The following is a 12242-nucleotide window of genomic DNA, read 5'->3' on the forward strand; positions in this document are numbered from 1 at the left end:
CTTGAATAATATAAATCTAATAAGATTATATGTACATATTTAAATATGATCGCAGCATGTGGTATCATTGAATGCTATATTATTACCGTAGGAAGTGGTTTTGATGTTTCTAGAGGTTTCTTCAAGGAGCCAATCTGCTGCATCCTTTCTGGGAGCTGGCCAACCGAACTCTCCTTCTTCAGTAGTTGATGCATTACGTAGTATAAGTAACGCTTCAGGCACGATAGGACTTCTGGAAATTTTATTAAAAATTATTGTATACATTTTAAAAATTTTGCATTTTATAAATATTATAATTTTTTTAATTAAAATTATCTAATTTTATGATTTGATTATGTAAATCTAAGAATTAAAAACCTTTCTATTCAAATTAAATACTAAAACATTAACATATGTAACTTTAAAGATTGCAGTAGAAAGTATTTAGTAAGTAAGAAGTTATACCTTGCCAAAACAAGCGCTAAAACAGTGGCTGCTAAAGTGGCTGGCGAGGTCAGATTCCGGACATTATTCTCTAAGTACGTTTGCGCTAGTTTTGCAACATCTGCATCTACCTGAAATTTTTGAGTTTTGAATATATTGTATATATATATTTTATCTTCTATTATTATTTGACGAAAATAAAAAAGCAGCAATAGTTATTAAAAGAAGTAATTTAAAAGTCCTTACTTGATTTTCTACTCCAACTTCTAGTAATGATACCAAAGTTTCTGCTGTAACTTCTACGGTTCTCTCATATTCAATTACTTCTTGCGTCATATTACCATCTTTGTCATAATAATAGTATTCATTTACATCAAACTCAGCGTCTGTGCCGTTTACATTTTTTATTTCAACAGGATAATAATCGACTTCTTTGTCTGCAGCAAGTGGGGTAAAGGATCCATCTGGATTTTGCCTAGATTGTATCCAAGATTTTATGGATTGTAGAAGTTCCGGATCCACTGGGTAATATGATTGAATTTTGTTTAAAATTTCTAAGATTTTGATTGTAGATAAATGACTGCTTACTGCTGGATGATCGCTGAACGAGTTATCGCTTTTACGAAATGAAAGTAGTATTTGTACCTGCAAGATTTTTTGAGGGTAAATCAATTAGGTCAATTTATATTTAGTTATTAAATTAAAAATTATAAAAACTCTATATACCTGTTCGGGTAGCTTATTCAATATCCTTTCCTTCTCTATTTCGTCCACTAAGTGAGGTATATGTTCCAATGCTAATAACGGTGCCAAACTAGCTGAAGCTGCTGATAATTGAGAATCTTTCCAAACATCTGACCATATATCTGAAGCATCCGTTTGGAAACTATATAAAGGAAGATGAAGACCTCCGGAAATTAATAACGTCCCACTCGCTGAACCAGGTACCACTCCATGGGGCAGACCTAATTCTAATACTTGGGAAAATCCAGCTTCTTCATTGAAGTTCCATATTCTAAAACAACATTATCGATTTCATCAATGTTACTTACAGAATCAGCTCTTAAAATAAAAATGTGTTTCATCCTCAAAGGGGTATTAGAAATACAGTAATAAGAACAAACAAAGTAAGTTCTTGCTTCCAACACTCACCTAAAATCAGCTTGATCTCCCCAAAGCGCACTGAAACCGACGTACTTTATCCTCATATCTGCTGTAAGGGGCCATACTAACAACCTTCTTTCTGAAGGAGATGCTCCTCTACCGACAGAAAGACGACCACCCTCCCACCACACCCACCAAGCGCACCAAGAGTCCTCACCAGAGCAGTCTGCGTCGCTTTCAGTTTGTTCCGCACTGGCAAGGTGTACGTCATAACCTGAAAATGCAGTCATCGAGAATTTATTTTAGAATCATTATTAAGAAATATGATTTCTGAATGGTCTGGGAACAAACAACTGATCTTCAATGATTTACCATGTTTTCCTTTCGCAATCCATACTCGACTCCTCTCGATCACAACTCTATACATATCATCGGATGGTTCCCTCACGGCCGATAATGCAACATGTGCTGCGCCCTGTGCCTTCAATTCTAATACAAGACCTGCCCTGTTACGAGGCGCTGCCACCCATTGCCACTCCCATGAACCACGGGAAGAAACCGCGAGATGTTCTGAAATAAAGGGTAATGTAGCTTTAAAGTTAACTTGGACAAAATAATTATGTGTGTATTGTGTTTTTAAATAGTTAACTATCTTTTATATATTTATTTTTACATAATTGTTACATATATTTCTATATAATACAATATACCTATTTATTTAAATGAAACTAATATATTTTCTAATATTTACTAATATTATTTTAAAAAATAAAATCTGCGTTGTATATCCGAAAATATATTAGTTTCAATTTAATGAATAAAACTCGCGAAAATCTTAGATCTCATTAAGATACCTGTTTATTTTATTAAAATTCTTCATATTATTTTAATGATGCATGATCTAATTGACATAAATGGATTGTAAAAAAATCCTTTTATCTAACTGTTTTAATCAACGTATTAATTCAACTCATATGTTCCTGAAAATTATTTTGAGTAAATTGCTATCTTTATGGAACACTTATTTGAGTAAAGGTATCTATTTGGTACCTTTAATAAGGCAATTTCATACTACAAATCTAATCACATATTTGAGCAGCTTTACTGTGTTTAAAAAAATGGCTAATATTAAAAATCTTATTTAATCCTTTGTAAATAAATCGAAATTCACTTAATTTCAATTGCTTTGAAACTAACTCTATATGGCGAACTAACTATCTTGTTTATCAAACTTACCATACTTATCTTTTTTGAATACATTGGTTAATTAATTATCTATTACATTTTATTGGAAGCAGTTCAACGCAGCATTGTTTAAACATTATTTTAATAAAAAACTGCTCTTAGCCGATGACAAAATAAATTGTAAAATTATTCTTGTTTTTCTTTAAAACGTATTTAGTTGTTTTAAGTAATAGGCTATAATAAAAAATATTTGATCCCAGTTCCCCCTTTATGTTTCGTGTCATATCCATTTTAACTTTTCTATACAATAATTTTAGAAAACTGAAACCATGATTTCATAATACTTTTACTATTCTCGAATCTAAGACTCTACTTGATAAATTAGATCCCCTCAAAAGTTTCCTATGCGATTTATGCTAGGATTACGTAATTCCGCGGTTTAGACTTCCGCGCGTCAACTCAAATGAAAAACCCACCTATTTTCTTGTAGTATTCATATGCTAACGTTATATTAATCTGATGTTTACTTTATCCAAAAGGCAAATTTATATTTATAACCATATTCTTATAAAACTATTTCCATCTTCAAGTCCTCCATCGGATATGTGACGCGGTTATTATAATAGTGTTATTGCAAATAACCTAACTGCTTGTATATAATTTAAAATAAAATTACAGAAACCTTATTTGTTTCCGTTTACGTTATTCGTTATATATATCCATATTTTTATTATGTTTCAATTTTATCTCACCGTATCTCATATATTTCGATGTATACTTTTTTATAATAGTAGTACAAGTATCTTATTAGCTAGAAATACAAAATTTGTATAAAATGCATACCTAAATAACTTTTCTTACCTAAAAATACCCTAGATACTATTTTAAAAAGAGATTTTCAACTTTATAAAACATTTCAATATAACAAAATCAATTGACATACTAACCGTTAGCACAGAAGTATGCGCTCTGAGTATCGCTCCGGTGTAGTCCCTCCGGTAGAACCAATACACTCGCTGATCGAATTACAGAACCGACAAGGGTCTCGTTGTTGAAAGATGTGTAAGACACCGTACAGTTATCAGCGCTATATCCAGTTACTTCCACTGAAATATTAAAGATTCCTTTTCACTTTCATGTTTTAATATGGCTGAGATTATAGAGATTTGCTTGTTAATGTCTATAACAGTATATCTTTATACAATATGTTTTTGATGAATAATAGAACAATTTACGTACTTGCTACTATACCCAATGTCAAAATATTTGTATAATTTCCAGTTAAAAGTATGACATAGTTAAACGTAAACTTCAATAAAGTTTATTGTATAAGGAATTTTTTGGTTGAAAATATTGCAAGTATAGACGTGAAGGAAGTTATGAATTAAGGAAGTTAAATCTTGTCAGCGGAGAAAAAACTTCAAATTAGTGCTTAGTCAGCATGGATTAAATTTGTTAAATGTGCCATAAAAAAAAAATCTTCTTAAAACTGTCAAAAGTGAAAATGTGGCAATTTATTTGAGTATAATTAAGATAAGCAAGAAAAAAATAATGAAAAATGACATTGATGACAGTGTCAGGTAAAAATTTAGGGTATGACATTTATCAGTCCCTATACTCCTCGTTGAATATGTTTCAAGATGTAGTTTACGCTATTTATTCAAAATGTAAAAGCTTTGCAAAAACCGATCAAATACACCAAACATTTCGACACTACCGTTCACACAAACGCTGAATAGACACTTGTGTTGTAACACATTTTACATACAGATATACTTTTGTTCAGAAGGACATGCTTCTAAACTAAAATATACTTCAAAATAATGATAAAACCATGAAATATCTACATCTATTCCACTTTAAATTAATTAAAAGAAAATTTTGTGCGATATTCAGCAGATATAAGACATAAAATATTAGCGAATATAAACACAATATCGAAAACAAACACTCTGATACTGTCAAAAGTTTACGATGTCATAAAATATTTTACGAGGTTTTAAACTATATTTTAATGTGAAATTCAGATATGACAATAAAATTATGTTCAGGATTTAATGTATTTATCCTTCTCAATTCATTTTATATTTCCTTTCTTAGAACTCTTCAATTCATTTTATTGCCTCCATAAATGTAAATTTCAAACTACCTACATGCAGAAATTATTTTTCAAGGATTTCCAGGGACACCTTTTATTATCAAAGCAAGTGGAAATTTTTCAGCAACATCGCGAGAGCACACACGTCGGCAATGTAAACTCTATCTTGGCAGAATATTTCCCAGTAACCCAAGTATATGAAATTGCATAACGTGACTTATAAGTTTTAGCAATAAAGAAGAAAGTTGTTCGCTGGCGGTTAGAAATGTTTTGAAATGTGATTTGGCTCGGTCATTGCTTTGTTGTTTGTGAAATATTGTTTCAAACATGTTACGTTTTGGCCAGCACTTTAAAGTTTTTTGTTTACGAATTTATTTCTTCTTGAACCCGTTAAGTGTTTTTTAAAACATTAAATATTGATAATACGTTATATTTTGTTTCAAATATTGTTTAATTCTAAAATCTTATATATATTATATACTCACATAAGTCATTTAATTACCTAACTATTTACTGTTTTTCCTTATTATAAAATACAGCCTAATGATATTATTGATATAGCATATTGTTAGGATAATTTCAACAAATTCACATCTTACCAGTAATATTCTTCCTTCCGGGAGTATTAACAGCGACTCTCACAACTAACTGAGTCCCACCACGCGGGCCGAGTCTCAATCGTTCAGTGACATATAAAGCACCAGTACTCGCGAAAGCTGCCCCAGCACTTAGCGCTAATAGGGCTGTCACCTTGAATTTTTAAAAAAAGGACTTTCAATTATAAATTATTGTTCAAATCTTCCTTACCTTACTATAAGGCACCCATAAGATAGCGTCATAAAAAAGTCTCAGCTATGTAAATATGACAATTAATAATAAGTCTACAAAAATACTATCATATCTCATATTTTTATATAAAATTAATATATTATATAAATTATATTCACATAAGTTTGCGGTGTAATTTAATATATCAATTTAATTAATTATATTAATAGCATTAATATTGTATTCCAAAAACAATGTATTAATTGACAAGTGCTAATAATATAAACAATACATTGTGTGAATACAATAAGCATTACGACTAATGGATGGTTTAATTGGCATTATTAATGTGTAATATTAAAACTAACCGAAAACATATCGGTCTGTATTGGCGGGTAGTTTATTATTCAATAAAACAGCACGCAAATAGTTTCACAGACTAACGACCAACTATCCTTAAGTTGGCGTGTCTAAAGACAATAGCAGTCTTTCAGTATTCCGCAGCAATCATTTAAAGGAATAACAAACGCATTTCAATCTGCTAAGTAATATAAAGTGTAACAAACAATTAAATACAACAGTTAACAATGACTAGTGTAGCTTAATATGTTTTAATTAATCAAGTTCTACTAATATAAGTAGTTACCATTAGTTTAATCATTCAAATAAACTTTATCAAAGTTACAGTACTTAAAAAGTTCTTGGACTTTACAAGCGTAATTTTTCAGTGGCAGAGGTTAAAGTTTTTAAATGACGTTAACCAGAAGTGTATTTTATACAAATGAACACCTATACACCTGGATAAACTTTGACGTTAGCGGACGTGTCTCATAAAGCTGTTGAAATTCTGTTATCCGTTGGGAGATATTCAAACAAGAACAATGCAAACTAGTTGTGAAGTTCGTGTTATTACAAGCAGTTCTAGTTTTGAGAAATTAAAACATTTTATAGATTTTCTATACATTGTCATTCAGATTTAACTAAGTTTTAAACTGGGGACATAAAAAATTTAAAGAAAATTATGGAAATCTCTAAAACTTAATTCAAATTAATTCAGTTCCATTAAACTGCTTCAAGTAAAAAGTTAAAACTTTGTTAATGAATTACTGGAACTAAAATCTGTTACGTACGTCGAGTTTCCTCGAATTATATACTCTGCAATTCATTTCATTTACTCACTGATTCATGGTTTGCTTGTGTAAGTCGTGTTTCAAGGAATACTGTGCTGCATAGACAAATTCATGGATAATTCAATCGAATTTAGATTTGGGACTCGGAAAGATCGTTTAATGCTTCTATTTGCTTCTCGCTTCTATGTAGATGGATATTTCAGAATACCCGATTGGGATTCGATGAGTTACGCCATTCGCAAACAAATCTCCGACGCATGTGCCATCGTTTGTTATATCAAGAGTTGGATACTTTGAAATGCAGGACGTCGTTTACAGTTTATTCGCAGTGGATTATGTTACTTTTCCTTGCTTTTTTTAACAATTAAACACTATATATAGGTAATAATATTTTTAACACTAGGAATTAAATCAATTGATGTTATTTCTGTCTAAACATCTGCGTTCAGTTATTTTTTTTTTTGCTTTGGTTAGTAAATTGATCACTTTAATATTCGAATTTAATTCATATTGTTTACTTTGCTAAAATTGGATAGATAATATTCAAAACTTCATTACAATCCTTCGTCTTGTAATTCGAATAACCTCAACACCTTAACGTATTAATTGGTTTGTATATCTCTAACCCAATTTACCTTGCCAAATATACAGAAATTCCGTATAATTATTCTTGCACTAATTTGGAAAGGGTAAATTAACCTTAATGCAATCGCCTTAAAGCAGGAATTAGCATGAACTGGATCTAGTAGAGTAGAACAAATTAATTTGTGCGTTCGTACAGCAAATAATATGCGATAACGTTTATTAGGAAAGGGTCCTGAATAAATACGATTTATTTTGTTACATCACTCTCCTCAGAATATTTGGAAAATGTAAACAGGAATAATACATTTCATCTCTATCTGAAAAACCTTGTAGCCACCAATCGATTTTATTTACCATGATATCGTAAGGAGTAAACAGATTTTTATAATATGTAAATATTATATCAAGTGTGATGGTTGTTTGTTACAATAACAGGATTATACATTTAAGATTATTTTGATATACTCACGTCCATACAATTGTTGATGTTATTGGTGATTTTGACGTCAACTTCTACTGTTTCGCCGACTTTCAGGGCAGGTGGCAGGGAGAAGTCCAGTTGTATCGGACGAAAGACGTTAATGGTTCTTGGAGCCGAGAATCGAAGACCACGATTAGACAAAGAAAGTGCCCAAAGAGACCAGCGCCCAGCTTCTGAAGGCGCCGCTATTGTTACTCCATCAGTTGACAATTGAGTTCTGAGAAAGGATATCATGTTGTTTTATTTTTTATCATTAAAATTCGAAATTTGTTTTTCTTTTTTGTGTTCTTACAGTTAGGGACAACTTATTTAGAGTTAATTTCATGTCTTATAGTTTAATGGAATATATAAGTAAAGTAAAAGTAATAAAATGTCATATAAAGGTTATTAATGACTAACGTTGCCATTTTATGTTATCAGCGCATCTTGGGTTTATTATCGGAATTAATATGCTTACGTATAATAATATTTTTTATTTCGTTATGATTGTTAGAGGATCTTACAGATACCTGCGTATCTTGAAATATTGTCAGGTGCTTTAAAAATCAGAATTAAAGTATTGAAGTGGGTAAGGTGCAAAATGTTTTCTATGCTTGGAAGTATAATCTAAATCTTTTCGTAGAATGAAAGACCTTAGTGTATTAACAATAAATTTTATTTTGTCCTTTTATAATAAACATGTAGTTTTAATTATGCCATACAAACAGTGTAATGTAGACAATTAAAATATTAAATTACTTAACTTTTTCTATCCAAAAATACTGCTTCGGAATAATTCCATAAGTTTTAGTTAGCTTGTTCGTATAATATATGTGACATATACGTCGAACATGATAATAACAACGTAGGTTTACGAAAAACTGCATACGATGGGTAAGTTGTGTCACGCTGAAAACATGCGCTTTGGGGAAAGAAAAGGAATGTCAAAGGAATGTCAAAGTAAGTGTGAAAGTAATAAAGTGTGATAGCCTTAAAGGAATTAATGAATTTCTAAGCCAACGAATTTAATAACTACATATGTATGTTGAAGCTGAATATTCGCGCAGAGATTTTTTTTTGTCTTGAGTTAAGATTTCTCATTGAATGGAGAATAATTTTAGATAACACATATTTTATATTTTTTAAAGGATTCTGTAAATAGAAAAGGTCGAGGGAGACTCTCAACATTGCATTGAAAGTTCTGCTTCAATTGGTCCATATCAACAACATTCCGATAGACCATAATTTCGTCATCCGTCACGAAGCTTTTTCATTTGCTCCAATAAAAATTCCTGACCGTTGGCCGTAGCTGTTTGTCATGCCGCGAAGCGCATAACTTACGCCAACAGATGAGTTGGATTGTGGATTTATGGAAGTTAACATAACTAATTTATTACTTGTTGTTCGACGTCCAATTTCACGATTTCGACATCAATAATCACTCTCTGAACGTAAACGTATGGCAGTGGCTATATTAAAGTTATTACGTAAATGTCATTTAAAATTCGGTGTGTTTTTGTGTCGTAAATGTATTGATACTATTTAATCTACGCCATACAAAACTAAGTTGAAAACATTAAAAAAATTAGTTATTAGTAAGATAAGTGTTGAATAAACAAGAATAATTAAGCTGTTTTATATATTTTTCGGTAATAAATTCATTAAGAATAATATAAAGTTATAATAACACTACAATAAATTTACCACAATACAAATTGGTCAATTTGTAATAATGGTGATAATTTGCATAAATAATAAGCAAGCGAATCATCATTGTATGTATTATAGATATTATCTTTAGTGTTCGTTTTGCCTTGCCTACTTTATTATACTGCCTGTATAATGTTAACATAATTAAGTGCCAGAATTAAAAGTAAATCAGTTGGCATAACTCTACTTTTTTAGTTTTCTCATAGTGTATACATTCATATGCTCATGCTACGAAATCAATTATTTGCTGTGATTGTCCCAATGGAATATAATATTGGGTCCGTCAAGGAAAAAGCAAACAGGTGTTGCAGATGTCCAATGTCCATGGCCTACCTTGACTGCTTAACATTGACCGGGACATAAACCTTTTTGTTACCACGGTAATATTTAAATGAATACATATATGTTCATATTTTTGTTGTCCTTACAGTTTTTCCTTCAATCATTTTCCAAACCACATTCTTTTTAACGATGGTATAATCATAAAAATCTTATACAAAACAGACAAGGTATGTCCAAGAAGTTTGAAACTTCATTGACAATCTTCTATTAAAACTGTTTCCCTTTTTGTGGTACGACAAAGAAAGATGTGAACCATATTATACAACTGTCTGTACCAACACTACTTTTCTGTCTCTTCATTCACAAGTTTAGTTTGTTCCGGTATGAATGTCTGAATTTAGTCATATATATGTTTATATGAGTTTGTATCTATAAGGCAACACTGCCTTTGTTCACATAGTTTTGTAGTTAGTATTAAGCATTTTAGTCATTTCTATATATAAAATATCTTTCCATTTGTTTTATGTTTATCGTTTTAAGTTTAATAAATTATTTTACCGTATTAACATAAAATGGAACTAAATAATTTGTAACCAAAATTACTAGAATTCAAAAATATGAAAATTAAATTGAAATTCAGATATCATAAATATTTAAATTATCATACGTTATACGATATGACTGTTTCTTAGCACTTGTTTTATTAGCTTTTGAACGTATAAAATGAACTTTGTGTTGAGATGGTAATACGATAAGGTTGAAGGGACAATTCTTAGAATTTTTTTAAAACGTTCAGAGGATGTCAATGTCGTTGTCTAAAATAAGATGAACTTACTTTATTTAAGAGTGTTGTACTATCTGTTATATCAGCATCAATTTTAACATAAATATTGTCATTTATATGAGTTTAATATAAGACGGTGTATTCAGCATGTCAATTTTCACTTTAAAACAAAATCGCGCTCAATTGTTTTCTTTGTTCTAAATAATTTTAATATTTCCAAGTCCTATATCGAAATAAATGCATTTCAATTTCATTATCATTCTTTAAGGATTTCATACTACTACTTATTTCTCCTATTTTTGAAAACCAGTAAAATATTTTTACTACCAATCCATCTATACAAAAATCATCTGCGAGCACTTCTATCAGAGGCAATGATTTTGCAAAATGGGCAAATACACATGAGGTTGACTGGTTTAAAGGAACATATTTATTTTTATCGCTGTTACTCGGTTTAAATTACATATATATATATATATATGTAATTTGTCTGAAAATAGACAATATTCGAATCAGGTCTGTATTAAATTCAAAATACATATTGTCATTAATACGAAATACTTACGTATAATTAAAGCATTTCCACATCCAAAGCCTGTCGTGGGACGCGGGCGGTACTAAATGGGCTGGTGCACGAGGTGTGACTGTCTTCTGTCGGTAGAGCACCCCACCACCGCAAGTGCCACCACCAACGAACAGTGATACTCCCGCTGACACGAACTCAGGCCCGGGTTGTTCTTCGTGTTCTGGTTCACTGTTTAAGAAATCACTGCTTAAATCCATTCTCCATGGCGTAAGTTTATCCAACACCTCAATCTCATAAACGTAACATTTAAAAAAAAAAATTCTTTATAAATATAATTATTATGATTTATTTTCAGAGAATAATTCGGAAATTATATTATGTTTATATATTAACAAAACTAAGAATAGCGAGAAGAGTTTATAAGAAGGCTTTAGCCAAATATTTTTAAAATATATTTAATTATCTACTAAGCTGTCAAATATACGTATACGAGAGTTAAATAAGCAATTTTCAGTTAAAATACGGTATTATGTGGTAGCTATCATACAAATCCTACACTCAAATCCGAATCATTAATCAGTTGTTTGGAAACAGATCCCAATATCTTCATATAATATTTAATTACTTAACAAAGATTTTCTCAGCCCACGTATGATGAGTTTACTTTGTAACAGATTATGAAGAAAACATGTTATCCTCCTTATGTACTTTGAAGGTTTAACATTTATTTAAGGGAGTTATTTGGAGAGGAAAATATATTACGCATTACACGAAATGGCGTCTCATAGGATAGGAGCTTTGAAAATTAGCCCAATTACTTTGAGTGTTCCCTTTCTTGAGAATGCTTTATTAAATCACGTATTTAATCTAAATAATTCATTTGTTATAATTTTTTGGTGATAATATATACAAAATATTATATATGAGAGATAAATTGTTATATTTTTAATGGTAGAAAGTATTGTGCTTTAATCTAAACACAGCAGTTGTTAGTTTAAAGTTATGGTTAGACTTTGAATATGATGGATGCTTACAAAATATACAAAGAGATTTTACATACAAATTGCTTCAGAATAAAAGTTTAGAAGATCTTTTATTAGAAAATTTTGTTTTTTTTTAACAGACTGACAATATATAATAGAGGAAGTTTGAAAATAATGTTTTTTTATAGTAATTTTCTTCAAATC

General features: G+C 30.4%; 1 protein-coding gene across 1 annotated transcript in view; it reads right to left on the reverse strand.

Annotated features, from left to right (window-relative positions):
* The window catches only part of LOC116769352 (C3 and PZP-like alpha-2-macroglobulin domain-containing protein 8), a 72068-nt gene that overhangs the window by 6325 nt on the left and 53501 nt on the right, over nucleotides 1-12242 (reverse strand). Inside the window, exons 11-20 of the mRNA XM_032660426.2 lie at nucleotides 11095-11283; nucleotides 7763-7991; nucleotides 5410-5560; nucleotides 3660-3818; nucleotides 1900-2097; nucleotides 1576-1801; nucleotides 1150-1438; nucleotides 670-1068; nucleotides 445-554; nucleotides 87-232 (exon numbers count right to left, since the gene is read on the reverse strand). Coding sequence (XP_032516317.2) covers nucleotides 87-232; nucleotides 445-554; nucleotides 670-1068; nucleotides 1150-1438; nucleotides 1576-1801; nucleotides 1900-2097; nucleotides 3660-3818; nucleotides 5410-5560; nucleotides 7763-7991; nucleotides 11095-11283 — 2096 coding nt within the window. The remainder of the gene's footprint in view (nucleotides 1-86; nucleotides 233-444; nucleotides 555-669; nucleotides 1069-1149; nucleotides 1439-1575; nucleotides 1802-1899; nucleotides 2098-3659; nucleotides 3819-5409; nucleotides 5561-7762; nucleotides 7992-11094; nucleotides 11284-12242) is intronic.

Source organism: Danaus plexippus, chromosome 5 (genome assembly GCF_018135715.1).
Source record: "Danaus plexippus chromosome 5, MEX_DaPlex, whole genome shotgun sequence".
NCBI classification, from domain to species: Eukaryota; Metazoa; Arthropoda; class Insecta; order Lepidoptera; family Nymphalidae; genus Danaus; species Danaus plexippus.